Consider the following 18,093-nt stretch of genomic DNA (forward strand, 5'->3'; position numbering starts at 1 on the left):
AATAAATACTATAGTATGTATACATGTATGTATAATGCAGAGAGCATTCCACTTTTAGTCACCATTTTCAAAGGAACACCCACTTCTCGTATCCTATATGTCAACCTCTTCACTTGATTCGGCGCTAACATAAAAGTGTTTTCTGTAATGTGATACATACAATTAGTTGTGCCCAATTAGCAAGATGTTGAGACGTTTGGCGAATTTTGGCAAAAGAATTGAGAAAGCAGACCGCATTCTCTATTACATACTCAATTTCAGTGATTAACTTCAAATTACACTCAGTTAAAAAGCAGTACACAAATTTAATGAAAGATCACACGTTTAAAAATTACTTTTTTTCTGTTGGCAAAACTGATTCACTATGTTAAAGATACATTGGGATATTTCTTTTTTGTTTCAGTCATTATTTTGTAATGTATGTATTATGGAAACCCATACTGTGCAATAAGGATGGTTACGGCCAAAGGGTGAATCATGACTTTGAGTCTACTACATTGTAGATCAGTTATAGACAAAGTCAAAAGGATGTGTCGAACACGGAATAGTCTTGACTGTGAAATATTGTCCTGTAGACCCTTCCATTTTTAACAAAAATAAATCCTTCAGAAACTGACGGAAAGACAACATAAGTAAACTGATGGATTGTTAAATGTAGGTGTTGACAATATTACATATATGTTGTGCTCTGTTGCATAACAAAGAAACCTATTCTCACACTTTGTATATACCAGTATAACCACAGACAGAGTAATGAGAATGCATCTTACCTTGTTTTATGTTTAATTGTAAACATGTATTGACATTCTACACAATATATGACATTTTTACAATATTTCTTTTGATCATTATTTCTCCGAACATTTGCTGTAGTACTGTAGAGCGTAACTGACACATTCACCGTCATTGCTGATTCTCAATTCATTCAGCAACTTCTGGCGAAGAGAGTCACCAACCGGAAGTGGTGGAGGAGAAACGGTCATGTTCACTGGAAATTTAAGAACAAGAATTTACTTATGTTTTGTAAAATATCCTGATTTAAAAAAGAAGGAACCGTGAAGTCCAAAATACTTGCAATGCGGGTAAGCTAAAATAATCGACAAGCACTTCTTCGTATACAGGGGGCCCACTCCTTTCTCTATCTACAAGGCATGCAGCTCAATTTCAGACACCCTCACTTGAAACTCGTGTTTTATGAATTTATCAATCATTAACCTATTTTTACAAGACAATATTCGCTTCCAGAGACTTTTTTCTTTTCTATTAAATCGTTTCAGACGTCCACCGTCGGGCCTCTTTATTGTAAACCACTCATTTATTCCTTGAAAATTGTCTCAACACATTCTAAGACTACAGAAAATACATCAACTTCCGATTTGGCTTATATTGTACGTTAAAGCCAGACATTTCAGAATGAAAACTTCAGAATATGAAACAAGTGCCTGTCGTTCTTTCTATAAAAATGATTGAACATCTTTTCATAATGAAAACTTTGAAATTACCTGGTAGCTGTAAATACTATGCATTACACTACAAGATTAAATAACAATTCTTTTTTTCACTGATAAGGTTCGTTTCACTTTACCTGTTGGAAGTTTTCCACACGAGCACTCTTTCATTTTTCTTTCAAGTATCTACATTTAAAGGATAGAAACGTTTAAAATCCACACAACCTTCATGTATTAAACTTTAATTAATTACATAATTCCAATATTTTTGTTTTGTATATCTAAATGAGATCATCCTTACAAAATAAATGGCTAGTATTCTCATAACTAGTTTAACTTCTTACTTGGATTCGGTTCAGTATGTCGGTTACATCTTCAGCTGCAGAATATAAAATATTCCTTTTTACAATTACATGTAAAAGAAAAGCCTTTCTCGGTATAATGTTGATCTAACTTCAGTTCATTTTGGTTTTTTAAAAAGAGTGTTTAATGTTTATAGTGAGATGCCATTTTCAGCATTTTCTACATTGAAGGAGTCATACATGTAATTGAAAAATTAAAATATCTTTTTGCCTTGCCAGAACAATACATACGTATATATATATTGCACTGAATTAAACAAAAATTTAAAAAAAACGTTAATTAAGTCTGCCCCCAAAAAACCGATGTGTCTCTTGTCAACTGTTTGACGAAAAGAACACATGATTTTTAGAATTAATTTTTTATGAGAAATCGGATTATTTTTATCACTTCTGGGGGTGAATTGATTACTCGAAGTATATTTAGCAAATTCAGATATGAGAATCCTTAGTTCTTGTCTCTGTGTTTGGTGATACCCGTCAGTATTGCTGGTACGCTTTCTGTTGGCTCTCCTTTAGGTCCCTGGGGTCCCACTGGGCCAATGGCTCCTGGTTCACCTTTCTCTCCCTTTGAAATTCTATCATTCCATTTACTTGGCTCGCCCTTCTCTCCACGTTGACCTTTTTGACCTGTGTCACCTTTATGACCTCTATCGCCCTTTGGCCCCTGAGCTTTAGAATCATCGATGTTTGTTTTCTTCTTAAGTTTCTTTTATGTGTGTGATCGTGACGAAACAAGGATTTCCAAAAATTAATCAATAACTGATAATCAATATAACCATTCATATTACAAAAATACATGTATATGAAACATTTTAAAGTAAATTAATTAATTTACTTACATTAACTTGATCCTGAAGAATTTTAAATTCTCTTTCTGAAAAAAGATAATAAATGTCGAAGACAATGGCGATTCAAAATAAAATCTCAAAGCTGGACTAGGAATTTGAGTTGCTGATCGATGTACAGAATTAGATTAAACAATCATGTACCGCTTATAAAGGAGGGATTTCCGGGATCCCCTTTTTGACCCCACTCCCCTTTTCCCCCTGGATTTCCGGGAGGTCCTCTTTCTCCGGGTTCCCCCTTTCGTCCTTGAATTGACCTCGTTATACTCAGTCCGGGCATTCCAGGATTGCCTGGAATAATAAACCTAGCAGTAGGAAATCCCCATGTGTTTTCATCTAGGCATGTTTTAGCATTAATTATCCATAATACCTTGCTCTCCTTTGTCACCTTTAGGTCCCACTGGCCCAGAAGATTCCCATGCTCCTAACCAAGACATTAAAAGACAAGTATCTTCTTTTTTTTTTAATTGAAAATGTCTTTAACACTCGCCTTCTTTTTCAATAGTTTTGAATTTCTCCTATTAAAATAATAACAGCTTGTGATAAAGAAAATTGTATTTGATATACATCCTCTAAGACCATTATCAGTTTCTTTCAATATACTGACTGATAGGGATTTCACATTGTCCAGTACTACGCCAGTTATTCCTCGTGATCCATTCTCTAGAGTACCACTGGCAATTCACTCTGTTGAATTAAAAAAAAAATTGCTGAAATCTCCGACCGTATAATATTTCTTTTTTTTTTTTTCACGCATATTAATGGAACAGCTAGGGGCCTTCCTGATCAAAATCGTCAATAAGAAAAGCAATTTCTTAAATTTGAAACGCAGTATCATTTTGAAAACTGGGATGTTTGTTATTTGGATTGACTGTCGAAGTATATACATGTATTTAATTTTTTACGATTTGTTTGATCAGTAAAGAAATTGGTATCTCAGCACGGTCTGGAGAAGTCCATATATACATATGATTCACGTGTTGAGAATTCAATTAATTTTTTTCAGTTTAGAAATCTACCTCAACAGCATTGGGTAAATATAAAAAGAAGACTTTTAAAATAATACGATATAATTTTTAAAAAAAAAATTAAAAGCTGGCGGCTGGTTATCTAAAAAGATAATTTTTTACATATACTTATTTTTCAAAGTTAATGTACTATTATGTTTTTATTATCATTTTTTTTTATTTAACAAATCAACATGTGACTTTTCTTGCAATAGTAACTACTCGGCCATTTTCGTTAATGAAATGGCCGAGTTTCTGTTGAATTCACAACTGTGATAGTTTGTTTATAACATAGTTTCAAATTCAACACCTTTGTAAAAAGATAAACAATTTACCTGCCCATACAGAACTCAACAGCAGTCAATAGCTCACACATTCGGAGAAAGATGACCGCTTTTGGAAAACGGAAGTGATGTTAATAAACCATATGTGTTTCAATATTTTCTAGTTTTTAACTTTGATTTCATTTCCCATATAGAAAAAAATAAACATCATATGTCCCTTTTTATATCTAGACTATTCCTTACCTTCTGAGATTTAGTTGACATTGACCGTCAATAAACAACAGTACAAGATGTATCCAAAATATCAGATTTAGCTTAGTTCTTAGGACCATGTTTCAATAACAGGCGTAGGTTCATCCAAATACACAATGCACCTTATTACCAGTTCACGTTAAAGCCATTTTCAAACACATTTTTCTTCAATATTTTTTATCTTTACCAAAAAAAAAAAAAAAAAAAAAAGTCGAAAGAAAAGTCTCATCTTTCAAACACTTTAGCCGGAATTTAACTGACAGGTAAATCATGTAATTTGTTAAATGACGTAGGATAGGATTACCTAATTAACATTCACAGGTGCACACTCTGACCCCGTATAGATCAAGTGTAGTTTTTAATTCCTTGTTTAGTTATAATATCATGAGTCAGATACTTCAGAATGATCCTCGAGTTTGGTTGTCCCCCCACTATTTCAGGAAAACATGCGCACAAATCATTTGTAGTAACTATTCCGTTTACTCATTCATAATTATTGAAGTTTCTATTTCGAGCAAGCTTGGAAAGTATTCACTTGTTGGCCATTAAAACAGGGAGCAAAACAGAATACACATATAGTGAAATACTTTAGGCGATTAGAAGTGCAATAGAACTGTCTTCTATACTAATAGTATTGATTTACAGTTTCCATGGATATTTCAGTGTGCTTCTGAATGATTTGAAAAAAAATATCCCTCTCTCTCTCCACTCATGGTTATAAGGTTTCACCGAAAGTATATCTAATATCATCATTATATCCTCCTTTGCAATAAATTGAAATATTGTCTAGTTGCTTTATTGTACTTTGAATACATAATTCATTTTTAATATTTATGCGTCTTTTCAGCATTTATCTATCAAAAATCACAAAAGATAACGTAATTTTATAGATTTTTTTTTTCTTGTGAATATTTGTTACAAGATTGTTTTATTTGTAGATTACTGGATGCATGTATAATTTACATGTACAAATACGATCCGCTTGAAATAAAGCTAAAATTCTTAGTTAATTCTAGAACCGAAAGTCAGTGTTTCCCGCCATCACGAAGAAGCCACGTCATGGAAGTTTTCCTCCTCCTCTGCGTCATCATGTCCGATAGTGTCGACATCAGAGACATCAGATTCGGGCGGATCATTAATTATCGGTTCCCCGTCCCCTAGATCATGATCCACTGGGGTTTGCTCTTCCGTTGTAGTTTCTTTTGCTTCTGGTGTCGTAGTTTTGCCATTGGCTTGTATTTCAGATAATTCTTTTTCACGTTTCTCTCCTTCCATTTCAAGAGATAGTCTACTTCGTTCCAATTCGTCCATCTGACTAAGCCCCCGGGTTAGAAGTTTTGGGCTCCCGGCTTTTTGATATTCTGTAGAATTAGAGGCGCTAGGATACTCGGGTGGTAGATCATAGGCCACGGACTGCAGACTTATGGACATACTTTTTCCTTCAGTTGTCTCCCTTTCGTCCTTTGACATTCTAAATTCTCGGTAGGGATTCAGCTCTTTGGCGCTATGTCTGATGTTAGTAATGTATACAACATCGTTAAACCCGGAGAAGTCAATTTCCCATCTACCATTTCCTGCATCGAATTCTTCAATACGATCAAATCGATGACCCCAGAGGATTTCTGAAGGTAAGTATGACGTTCTAGCCTGGCAGAACTCGCCAGTTGTTTCAAGAGTCCCCTCTATACAAACAACAAGTTCATATTCCTCTGACGACAAGTCGGAGGGTTTTATGGCCCAAAAAGGACTGTCCTTGGTAATTTTATGATTGAGAATGAGCGGCCACATTAGCATTATTGTTTCCCCCATGTTGTTGGCCTGGAAATGGACGTCATGCTGAAACAGGGGATATGCTACACCCTCTCGGGTCACGTGTCTTTTGATGAGGATTCCGTGTACCTTGGCATCAATAAGGTGACTCTGTCGCATGTCTCCAACTCGTATCTACAACAGAAAGCAAACAAACGATTTAGTTTTTTTTTTAATGTGTAGAAATAATTCAAAAATTGTTTGGTAACCGATTTATATAAGCGTCTCTGTTCACAATTATCAAGAAAAACTTACTTGTAGACAAAGATCCCCTTCCTCTTGTGAAACGCATGCAAATTTGCTGAACATGATGGTCTTTCGACGACGCTTGGGCTGAGCAAATTTTACAAAAATAAAACCAAGCAGAACATTTTCTAGAAATATGCCAACAGTGATCTGTACAAAAAGCAGGGGGAGAGCGCCACCACAGTCTGTGTTAGGATAGGCAAAACCGTATCCGATTGTCGTCTGGGTTTCTATTGAAAATAGCATAGCATCAGCGAAGCTGTTGACGCCATTGACACAGGATTCCCACTTCGGATCGTTGACGTGGTCGAAATCTCCGTGATTGAACATCATCCAGTACCACATAATAGCAAAAAAGAAATAAGATAAAAGATGAACGTTGAAAAGCACGGCAAGCGCGTATCGCCATTTCAAGTCTATGAGAGTGATGTATAGATCTTGGAGGAACTTGGCACGATATTCTTTCAGTCCTGTATATTTCACCCTATAATGGCCAGATTTCTGTACGATTGCTCTGCGTTTGTCTTCGGGGTTGTATTCACCCAGGTTAAATCTTTGTTTGACATAATTCACGAACGGCAACTTGCTGAGTTTTTCTTCGACTTTCTCTGTTGTAGACATCTTTACTGTATCAATGTAAAATTACAATGGCGAAGTCTCTTATTTCTTTTTTGAACTTGGTGGTCTGAGTGTGACATTATAATTAATGGTATATTTTCTTGTTGATTAGTTTAATCACCAATAAATCACAATCAAGAAAAAAATAAACAAGTGTTTCTGGTAACCCAAGGGGCACAACGCATCATTACATGTTACGGGACTATGGCGAAAAATCTGTCAAGCAAAGCGCTAGCAACTCCATTAGTTTCAATGTCTTTTATCCATCGATGACAAGATAAAAGAAACCGATTGGCAATTAATCAATTATCCTGAAATATTGATCTCTGAATGAATGAGATTGACCGAATTACAGAATCTATCCGTATTGTTTAAAACGCATGTACAAAGCATGCACATTTTTCATGCCATATGTTACTTTTTGAGATTTTACAAACATGTAAATTAAACGCTTGCCAGACCAAATCATTAAATATCAGTTACTTGCCTGGGTTTGTTTAAAGTCAAAAAGACAGTGAATGTCAATATTAAAATTACAATGAATTTTAAATGAGTAATGGCAAAGGACATTTGAGAAACTGTCGCCTTACTTTTTGCAACATAAAGCTTACAACAACAATGTATTCAGCACCTCTAATTGATTCTTTAAAATTTAAATGTAAGTTAGTCCGCATTGTGTTTTTTTACCCATAATAGGATAATTAAATAAAACCGGGTGACTCAATTATTGCTCAAGACATACAATCTTATGGCATACTCATAAGATACATATTATATATTGTGCAAATTTTACAGTAAAGTATACTTGTATTTAACAGGTTAAGGACATACGCAACGTACCTTACCAACTGATAATTTTTCAAGATATTCTTAATTTAAGATTATAGTGTCATCAGATGTTCGTAGACAAAAATCAGTATGCATTACCAGGGGTTTTGAAAAGATATTAATTAATGAAAATTCTTGCATAATTCAAAGAAAAATATACAAAAATTCAATGAAAAATATACAAATATTACTAAACATATATTTTAGATGTTTTGTTTATCCACACTTGTTTTAGAGGAAATGTACAACAGCATATATAGACATTAAAATGTAGCACACAGTTCCTTTAAGCATTGGAACTCTTCAACTCCAGGGAAAAAGACAATAAAGTTCAAACTACGTTGCGTATGTCCTTAAACAGATTTGGAGAATAACATATTGGCATACATGTGACTACGAAGTTCCAATGACTAACAAATATATTTTCCTAGGTTACATAGCTCTTTTACTTTATTGACACTTAATAATTGAACAAATTTAAACAGAGTTTTTTTTCCAAAAGTACTTTTTAATAATATTTTGACTATAATCAGTGAAGAAGGGGCAAATATAAGTACAAAGTGGTATTCATCCTCAATTTATGCACACGTTTTACAACGTATATCATTCCTTGGGAAATTCCAATGTCTTAAGCTTCTGTAGATAGACGTTGATTATGTGAAGATATCGTATTTTTGTTATTTGCTTCTTATAATTTTTTTTAGTATTACTTTCTCTAGATAGTACTGCATACAGAAATTATCAACCGGATGTTTATATAACTTCGATGTTCATGTTACTCAAAAGTAAATGTAAACAATAATCACTAATTCTATGTTTTATTATAGGTAAACACTCACTTGGGTTAAAAAGTTTTGATCCAATTATGCCTAACATATTCAAACTGTCCTTGGTATACTTTGCCCAGTTCTGCCCTTTAAATTTTCTTTGTACATTTATTATATAAATAAATATATGCATAATGAAGTAAAGAGTTGTTTTATCTTGAATCGGTAAGTGACATTCTAAATAAATTAAAGACATAAAACAAAATTAATGTATACGGCCAGTTTCATAATACAGCATAGTTGCATTTGTTGATTTGCGCAACCAAAGAAAATATACCTTTAAAAAATCTAGATGCTTTTTCCGACATGACTTTTATGCACACCCCAAATTTTACACCCATAGTTGAAAATGCAACAAACATATGTGTCCAAAAAAAAAACGCCAAAGAAGTATAATTCTTTCATGGAGGATTTATGATCAGACATTGCTTTGCGTCCCTGCACAGACAATTGTCTCTGGGTAATTAAAAATTTACCATTAAAGATTAACAAAACCTAAATACAAAAAAAAAAAAAGATCTACAACCTCTATAGATTTATTATTGAAATACCATTTATTGTTACTAACGTTTCTGAATACAACGATTTTGTTTTCGAGACATTTACTTCTAAAGCCCGCTCGTGATATGGTTGACTTGTAGTGATAAGCACCTGACTAAGGACGGGGTCATTCATAATGTCAGCAGTTATTACACACTGAAATAATAAATAATTGTGTTCATTATTGGTCATTATCATCTCTGATTCATTAAATTACATTGTAGTGTCCATGACCACAGAAAAATCATAAACAATGTTTACAATGGATCTAAAAACAAAACTTAAAGTATGAAAAAACCGAATTAAGTAGCATTCCGCACTCTTTGACGGTCCGAAAACACACATGGTGCAACATTAATAGTCCAACATAACTTGTACAGTTTGTTAACACATTTTAGGTGACTTTAAAAAGAGCATTGTATATGACGGTGTGAACACCACATCAAAGTGTTAAGCCATATTCTACAAAAGACGCATGGTCATCTACGATGGCGCGAAATTCTCCTTGACAGTATAGGCCAGTTTATGGCCGAAGTGATGGATGTGGGATCTTGACCATTAGAAAGAAATCTTATTATTAATCATAGCGACCTGTCATTAGATTACCTAATGTATTCAGGTTCACAAAAAATACACAATACGTCCAGTCACAAAAGCAAACACCAAGGACTTCTTACATACATGCAAGAAATGGCTTCATTTTTTTTTCATCCCCTTTCAGCGCGACTCAGAAGAATGAAATACTTTTATATTTAAAAATGTATTGAACCTATTGTGATAAGATTAATTTTTAGTTGATAGCCTCTATAAAGCTTACATATACGTATATACTAAAGTCAATTGTTTGAATTTTTTCATCCTTATGTTATGACATCAAATTTTACTTTTTCCTTCAGAAAATAAAGAGTGTCCAAGCTTAGGTCCCCGCCAAATTTACATACTCTTTGTATTAGCATACTGTATACATCTCAGTTTACTACCACAGACACTTTTATTCCGAATTAGAATTACTTCTGAGTCTCTACATTTACCCCATCTTAAGTGTTCACTATATTCCTGTCATTTTACTGGTACGGAAAGAAGTTGTCTGAAGTTTAATCTTTTTAAACCCTACTTTAAGAAAAGTCACCTTGTTTCACACACTTGGAGGATTCTAGTATTCATTTGATAAAATTATTACAAAGGGTACAAAACCAGTTCATGAATACATTTACAAACAAAACTCCTGGCTTAAAACTTAAAACTTCTAAAATTCATTATAAATTTCACATCTTTTGTAAAAATGAAAATAAAGTTATATGTGAAAGATCTGCATAATATTTAATATAATGTTGGTAACTCTTTATAAATAGGCCAGTTATATTTACAAGTTTAGTACCCTAACAATTTTGGTTACTATGCCTACAAAAATCCAGTATTGATTGTTGTTCAGGTGCTCGGGGACCAATAATCAATCCACCTGTCCATCGATAATATTCCAATAAAACGGCGTATATCGCCGCAAGCTGGCGGCATCGTCTGCCGCAAACGGAGATTCCAGACCACGTGACTTGCAGGAATCCTGGCCAAAACACGCCATAAAAAGCACCATGGATATATTTTTACGACGTCCATAATTAATGGACAGTTGACACATTGATACCGATTGATTCTACCTCTATCATCCGTCTTGTCCAGCTTTCGGCGACAAATTAAGGTTTTATGGTGTATCTAATTTGTGAAATCAAAGAAACTGTCAGGAAAAATCTAGAAAGTAGCTTAAACGTTGACGTCTAGTATAAGCCGTCAAAAATTATTACTGTCGCACTCATCAAATACAAAAAATAAGATTGTTCATTTGTTTTGGAATTTTTTACTTGTTTTCATTTTTACGCCCTAAACGTACCGTCAGGTGTCATAAAATCAAAAGCACACTATATACTGAGTTTGATTTTCCTCCAACATGGTTTTTTGGAGGTTTTATGTGTGTGTGGGGGGGGGATTTTTTCGTTGTAAAATTAAGATCTAGTTCTATAACAATTTATTCCCCTTTAACGTATACTTGTAAGACGGGGCGAGGCTCTCTCAAAGTGTACATCGTCTGTTTTGACATTTCGTTTTTTCCTTTACAGTTGCAGCTTCTCCCTTAATTTAGGTGAGGCAAAATTCTGGGAGCCCCTAAAAAGGAAGGGGGTATGTATAGACTGAGCCTTCTTGAACGATCTTCATAATTTTTAGGCTTAAGATGGAGAGGTCTAAAAAGATTTTTTTTTTATAAAAAGGTCATCTTACTTATTGTTTATCAAAAGGATTAATGTTTAACTTCGAAACAAACCAGCAATGCAGGAAAAAAAATGGACAAACTCTCATTATCATACGTGAATTTATCAGATTTAGACTTCAAATCTTATACTAGTATTGACGTCTAAAAAGACATTTTTCCCTACAAGCTTTCATGATAATCGCTAACATTTTATAGTTTCGTTCAGTATCTTGATCAGCAGCACATTGGGGAAGAGTAGAAATCGGAAATATTCGTAAAAGTACGCACTAAGGAAGAGATGAATTTCTGACAGACTAAAAATGTTTAATACAAGGAGTCTGTGAAATTATTGGTCAAGGCCTTGATGATAATGTTTTGTGTCACGTTTGTTTGCTTTTTTAAAAAAATCAAATGAGGATAGCTTTGACTAAAGATTATAATTTATTCAAATGTCACCAGAACTGTTATACAAATGAATTTAAGAAGCCTAAGCGATTCCCTACTAATGTTCATTACACTTATGAATGACTGATTCTAAAAATATAGATGAAAATGATAACGCTACAAAATATTTTACGGGTTATCATTTCCAAATTCAAATGAAAATTCATAAAGGACGTTTATCTTTTCAATAATAAATATTTTGAATAAAAGATTTCTTTTTCTGCTTTTCATTTATTTAAAAATCATGTTAAGGTGATTATTTATAAATACAAACTTTTACAACGGAATTTCACTTACTTACTAAAATGCTCCGGTAATGTTTCCTGCAACATTAAAAACAATGAAACGAAAAACTGCAAAAATGTGTTTAAAATATGTTCTTTAAAAATGTTAGTACAAGTACAAAATGTATTCTTTTAAGATAATATTCAATTAAATGGTTTTAAATTCACCGAAAAAAAAAATATCGAGGTAAAATTCCAAACCATTCGTTCCCAACAGGTTTCCAACAAATATTTCAAGTCGTCATTCATTGATGTTTTTATCAGCATTAATTTATCCTATTTCCTAATAATGATAGTGAAATATTAAAATAATCTTAACTTGTGAAAATGAATTCCAATTTCTCCCCTTCTTTCACCCAGGTGGCTAAATTCTTTTACAATCTCTAAGAATTCAAAATCCCAATCTCTGATATACCACACATATAGTATATGTATCAAAAGTTAAAATAGGTTATATTTTAATTCAAGAAATTAACCTACCGTCCTTTAATTACAAAAGAAAAAGAATTTTCTATGCAGAAATTGTGAAGGACAATGACCGAAAACGCTTTAATTACAGACAGACAGACAGACAGAGGGGTTCAATTGCTAAATGCTCCGGGTAAGTGAAATAAAGGGATGAAAAAATTCTTTACTCATATTAATGTTGTGTTATTTTGTGTGACTGTACACAGAAAACAAAATCGATCTTTAAATTGTAATTCAAATATCTAGTGAACAAAGTCAAACATGGAGTGGTCCCTTCTGATTAAATAAGTAACAAAATTGCTCGTAGTCTCTTGAACTTTAATATTTCTGCATTATCAGTTTGTGGCTACAGAGAGTTTATTCTTTAAGTTCCATCCCTTTAGTTATTATGTGATTATGCTTTAAATCTTGTAAACCGTATATCATGATAACACTATTTTCATGTAATCGTGTTTTTTTTTTTTATTTCGTACACAAGGTGATAGTCCATTACAAGACCAAGGTGGCCCTCAGCAATACCTTACAACACAGCCCGGAGGCAGCCCAGAAACAATGGCTATGCCATCACATTCCTCAAGACATGCTCCGATCGTCCATCAAATTCGATCATAATTCATCTGTCAGAATAATCATCGACGGCCGATTAAGGACATTTGTCTTTCTGGGGACTAGAGACAATCCCTCTGCAATCTGATTGGTTGAAGTGCAGTAATCTTAACTCTGTCCAGAAAGACATTAAATAGATATTTTGGCAAGACAAGTGAGAACTCAAATATGAGATAGAATTTGCAGTGGAAGGACGTCTTTAAAACGTCTGAAGAAAACACCTTTTTTATTCTACAAATCAACATGTTGAAGTCCCTTTCTAACCTACAATTGCATAAAAAGAAGTCAGACGACGGAGAGCAGCTAGTGGAATTTCCTTCGTCGTCTGGAGATGACACATCCCTCATCACTAAGCTGCGGAAAGGCTACCAACTCGGGCGACCAGCTTTGGTCAAGAAAACCGGGAAATACCGCGTAACCTATAAAGGACTGTCCCATTCCGAGCGTCGCTCGTTCGTCCTAGACTTATTTCAAACCTTGATAGATCTGAAATGGCGCTGGGCGATTTTAGTATTTGTGCTCACTTTTCTAGTTGTTTATTTTATTTTTGCGCTGATTTGGTTTATTTTGGCAAAAGCACACGGTGACTTTGATAACCTGAACAATCCTAGCTGGGTCCCTTGTGTAGAGAGGGCGAAAACCTTTGCAGACCTTATACTCTTCTCCATCGAGACACAAACGACAATCGGGTATGGAACCTTTTACCCCAATACGTCCTGCAGCGGTAGTGTGCTGTTAGTTTTTGTTCAGATCACCGTTGGCTTCCTCCTGGAAACTCTGCTAGTGGGCTTCTTGTTGGTAAAATTATCTAGACCCAAACACAGACGACACACTCTCATGTTCAGTGAAAAAGTTTGTATCTGTAAAGAGAATGGAGAACTTTGCCTGGAAATACGAGTTGGGGACATGCGGAAGTCTCACCTTGTGGACACGTCATCGTTTGGAATCTTCGTCAGTGAGAAAGTGTCAAAGGAGGGAGTTGTCTATCCTTTATACCAACAACAGATGGAATTTGAAGCCCATGAGATGCACGACCGTGTCTTCATGATGTGGCCCCTCATTTTAAGACACAAGATAAACGAACATAGTCCATTGTATGAGTTGACATTTGATCAAATGTTGTCCAATACATTTGAAATCATTATCATCTTAGAGGGCACAATTGAAGCAACAGGCGAAATTTGCCAAGCTCGGACTTCCTACTCTTCGAGAGATATCCTTTGGGGTAATCGCTTTGTGAATATGATCGATTTTGATAATGATAATGGGCAATGGAGAGCCAATTTTGCGAAATTCAACGAAACTGTCCCCACCCCAACACCCAAATGCAGCGGGAAGCAGCTTGCAGAGATTTACGGGATAACCGGTCAGCCAGACACTCGTGCCACGGGAACAGACAGCAGTGGACTATTTAGGAGATCCCAGAGTCAAATATTGACCCCAATGACAACAGAGGAACCACCTAACTCTGGCAAGACATCTGATCGACGGTAAGGTATGTTTAACATTACTTAATAGCATGTATAATCACTTGAATTGTTCACTTAAATTATTTTGAGGTTTTTTTTCTTCGTTTTTATTTTTATCCTTTTAACAAATTCGATGTTGCCAGGTATTCACTCTTTAACAGGAATTGTTAGACGATTTTGTGACGTGCCAGCAATATATCACGCGAGGCTTATTGTGTCCGTTTCTGCAATTATAGAATTCAATGAATTGTAGAAAACGACACAATATACACTGCGTGAAGAATCAACACAGAGGAAGACCTCGTATTCTTATTATTTTATGGTTACAATAATATTTAAAAATGTGGAAAAAAAAACATATGTTTATATATAATTAGGTTCTTTTTTTCTTTTTAGACCGCGGTCATACCGACATAGCAGAGCGCCATTGTCATTTGGTGGATTTTACTCTCAGCATCTAGAAATGGGGCGCATCCTGAATGTCTATAAATGATACCAGTGAAAAGCATAATTCTTCATTCTAATTACAAATTCAAGTACAAATGTACATTTTTCTTGATGAAATCGGTACGAAGCAAGCATTGAAATTTCAAATTACAAGTAGTTGTATATGTGTAATTTGGTGCAAAGTAGTTCTGTTATTTTTTTCTTTTTCTGTAAGTCCTAGTGGGATGAAACTCGGAAAATAGCGTCCAAATTAAGTCTTTTAATTTATCGCATATTTTTTTTTACGTCAAAAAATTTAATATATGTTCGATGTAAAAATAAAGCTTTGAATTGAAAGAAAAATGTTTAAAATGTAAATTTTGTAATTTTTTGTAACATCTTGTAATAAGACGAATATATGCACGAAGTCTTAAAATTAAATAACACAACTCATTTTTCAAGTTTCATCCCTGGATAATTCTACAATGAATTAATGGAAGAAATCCAAACTTTCATAAAACCATGTACGCCGACTGAAGGGAGATAGATGTCTCTGTGTATATATCCGTTTGTACTACGTAAAGTCATCTTGATTATAGTTGTCTTAACAAATAAACTCAATAAAAGTTTGAAACTGATGTGGCACTAGTAATTTGTTAGCGTTTTTTCTATTGATGGAGATATCCAACACATTAAAAAGCTTCCAAGCTTACTTATGTAGAAACAGGTGGACAGGTACTATTGAGAATTGCAAAACTATATTTAGTACACATAATTTTGAATTTCTCAATAAGCATATGCATTAATTGTACATGTATCAAAATTTATATATTCATAAATCTAAATCATTTTTAGTAACAAATAGAATGCTGATAATCTGTTCAAGTTATACGGTACATAGGCGTCGGAAGCAAATTGAAAGTGTGTGTGGGGGGAGGGGGGGGGATGGCTAAACCAACAACAACAAAAAACTTTTTTTTGGGGGGGGGGGGGGTTAAACCCCAATTTGCAATGTCTAGATTATGTCTATCTTTGCAATAAAGTGGGGGAGAGGGCTAAAACTTCCCCCAGCCCCTGGTTTCGACGCCTATGCGGTACAAAATTTTGCATATTTTTTAAAAATGATTTTTGATTTATGTTAAAATTCTGATTGATGTATGCTAAAAAATAAATAACTAAATAAATAATAATAACTAAGATAAATTAATTTCTAACGAAAATCTTCAAGTTGATTATAATGCATTATTATATAAGGAAGATAGCATTAAAAGTCCTCATGGGTCACAAGAGACACCCTTCCAACAATTTAATTTAGAGTCGTACAAAATTTGTTTACCAGGTACATTCTGTTGATCTTTAATGTATTTTTGTAAGCAGTGCACATTTTTCACCATTTCAGGTGGAATGACCCTTTAATAAGAGAGACAATTAATCCCAAAGAACAAAATCATGAGTTGTAGAATTTTTATTAATAATACACGGTACATTTTTTTCTAAAACAAAAGTGTTTTAAAGAAAGAACTGTTGCTGATGGATGCATTTCTTTGTTCATGTTGTTCAAGCAGATTCATAGAGAATATTCAATGTTTTGTAGATGAATATGGAATTTATTTCACTCGTGGAACAGGATTTTTTTTTATATTCTCACGAGTGAAATACATTCCATATTCATCTACAAAACATTGAAGAAGATGGGTGAACAAGGCGTGCAGAATGCCTATAGCTTCAGATATTTAAAAAAAATCGTATTCAATTTGTGAATTAAGTATTTAAAGTAAAGTTCTCATTATTGAAATTTATGAACTTATCATCAACAGAACTTTTCTGAGAAAAAGAGATCTCGAAAAAAAGTTATTCTTTTATTAAAAAATAAAATGGTATTAGTGGGATTCGAACCCTAGCAATAAAAATCCGAAGTATCATTCTGATTTGAGACTAACACGCTAACCACTGCGGTACACAGCTCTTTATGAATTGTAGCATTTAAATCATGTTTGTGATATGCCCCTTGATTTAATGGACTTCAAGTATTTCTCGGAAAGATGCGAATGCTTTGTCATAAAAGAGTACTTTTAAGGTATAGTGGGTCTTTGCTCCATGTTTTTGTAAACCAAAAATTATATATTTTTATGCGAACTTTTAGGATAAACTTTCAAAAAAATGGAGCGAACACCCACTCAAATCGAAAAATTTTGTTAAAGTATGAGAAAATGATCCTTTTTGTCCTCTTTAGTGTGAATATGCTATTTCATAGGCTAATAATTTCAGTCTTTGTGAGATTTTTGTAAATTGTTTGAGATTTTACATAAGGTACATGTATACTTTAATGTTAGATGAAATATCAAAGAAAATGTTGATATAATTGAGATTTTATTTTTCACTTCTTGTTTGTTGCACTGTAGGCACTTCGAACGCCTTGTTCACACATCTTCTTTCTGTTTATTACATTTTCTTAGATTTTTCCTTTAATGCCTCTGTTTTTTCGTAACACAGTGTCATAGGCTGTGACATCATAGTCTATCTTACAACAAGCCAGGGATTTTTTTTTTAAAAGCACTCTTCGTGAAGGTAAGGAAAATCGTATGTTTTGCCGCACTTCTGATATTCTCACACTGCGAGAATACCATTTTGATACCCTTTCACACTGTGTCAGAATATCACTTTTATTCAGTATATAAATTACAGTATTTTACTGTTGAAAATGTAATAAAATGCGATATTCTTACTTAAAAAGGAACACATTATGTTTTCTACTATGAATTTAAGGAGTAATGACCCTCTACTCTAAATTTCAGATTTTTTTAAACGTCCTAACATTGATTTTCATCAAGAGTCATAGCATTACTACTATGAGGTATGACGTGCTAAATACCTTTACAGAAATGATTTTTTTTTTGTGAGACTTATTTTCTATTTCGAAAGTTATCTCTCTTATCAGAGAGTCGGTCCCCCTTTGTATGACACTAAATATTATTTTCATATATACCTTATGATTTTAATTTTATATTGTGATGATAAATTATTATCTTTTCTATTCATTGTGTCAATTTTCTTCACATAATTATGGCAAGACACAAATTTATTTATG

At 33.7% G+C, this 18,093-nt stretch overlaps 3 protein-coding genes across 4 annotated transcripts; 1 reads left to right on the forward strand and 2 right to left on the reverse strand.

The window, feature by feature from the left end:
• Nucleotides 1-775: 775 nt before the first annotated feature.
• LOC133172198 (collagen alpha-1(XIX) chain-like) lies at nucleotides 776-4,368 on the reverse strand. The gene is made up of 9 exons (XM_061307046.1): nucleotides 4,190-4,368; nucleotides 3,263-3,342; nucleotides 3,026-3,079; nucleotides 2,800-2,946; nucleotides 2,650-2,684; nucleotides 2,285-2,516; nucleotides 1,793-1,827; nucleotides 1,586-1,634; nucleotides 776-988 (listed from the first exon to the last, which is right to left on the reverse strand). The coding sequence occupies exons 1-9, from the start codon at nucleotides 4,276-4,278 to the stop codon at nucleotides 849-851; spliced, it is 861 nt and encodes a 286-aa protein (XP_061163030.1). The 5' UTR covers nucleotides 4,279-4,368; the 3' UTR covers nucleotides 776-848.
• A 747-nt stretch (nucleotides 4,369-5,115) lies between these two features.
• On the reverse strand, nucleotides 5,116-6,888 carry LOC133172196 (G protein-activated inward rectifier potassium channel 3-like). The gene is made up of 2 exons (XM_061307043.1): nucleotides 6,263-6,888; nucleotides 5,116-6,142 (listed from the first exon to the last, which is right to left on the reverse strand). Exons 1-2 carry the CDS (start codon nucleotides 6,872-6,874, stop codon nucleotides 5,240-5,242), a joined length of 1,515 nt encoding a protein of 504 aa, XP_061163027.1. The 5' UTR covers nucleotides 6,875-6,888; the 3' UTR covers nucleotides 5,116-5,239.
• A 6,138-nt stretch (nucleotides 6,889-13,026) lies between these two features.
• Nucleotides 13,027-15,643, forward strand: LOC133205767 (G protein-activated inward rectifier potassium channel 4-like). Of its 2 annotated transcripts, none has more exons than XM_061341635.1 (2): nucleotides 13,027-14,600; nucleotides 14,976-15,643. In XM_061341635.1, exons 1-2 carry the CDS (start codon nucleotides 13,354-13,356, stop codon nucleotides 15,070-15,072), a joined length of 1,344 nt encoding a protein of 447 aa, XP_061197619.1. In that variant the 5' UTR covers nucleotides 13,027-13,353; the 3' UTR covers nucleotides 15,073-15,643. The 2 variants fall into 2 exon arrangements, with proteins under 2 accessions (XP_061197619.1, XP_061197620.1); XM_061341636.1 differs by having other exon boundaries at nucleotides 13,027-14,605; nucleotides 14,976-15,051.
• Nucleotides 15,644-18,093: the final 2,450 nt, after the last annotated feature.

This window comes from Saccostrea echinata, unplaced genomic scaffold (assembly GCF_033153115.1).
Source record: "Saccostrea echinata isolate AGI-Se365-2 ecotype Australia unplaced genomic scaffold, CSIRO_AGI_Sech_v1 ptg000054l, whole genome shotgun sequence".
Classification (NCBI taxonomy): domain Eukaryota; kingdom Metazoa; phylum Mollusca; class Bivalvia; order Ostreida; family Ostreidae; genus Saccostrea; species Saccostrea echinata.

Bases quoted from the DNA above. Each gene is read 5' to 3' on its own strand.
- LOC133172196 (XM_061307043.1), bottom strand. From the start codon at position 6,874: ATGTCTACAACAGAGAAAGTCGAAGAAAAACTCAGCAAGTTGCCGTTC. The intron at 6,143-6,262 runs GTAAGTTTTTCT...TTTCTGTTGTAG, and splicing joins AAGGGGATCTTTGTCTACAA to ATACGAGTTGGAGACATGCG.
- LOC133205767 (XM_061341635.1), top strand. From the start codon at position 13,354: ATGTTGAAGTCCCTTTCTAACCTACAATTGCATAAAAAGAAGTCAGAC. The intron at 14,601-14,975 runs GTAAGGTATGTT...TTTTCTTTTTAG, and splicing joins GGCAAGACATCTGATCGACG to ACCGCGGTCATACCGACATA.
- LOC133172198 (XM_061307046.1), bottom strand. From the start codon at position 4,278: ATGGTCCTAAGAACTAAGCTAAATCTGATATTTTGGATACATCTTGTA. The intron at 3,080-3,262 runs GTCAGTATATTG...TGTCTTGGTTAG, and splicing joins ACAATGTGAAATCCCTATCA to GAGCATGGGAATCTTCTGGG. The intron at 1,828-2,284 runs GTATCACCAAAC...TATATTCTGCAG, and splicing joins CGTACCAGCAATACTGACGG to CTGAAGATGTAACCGACATA.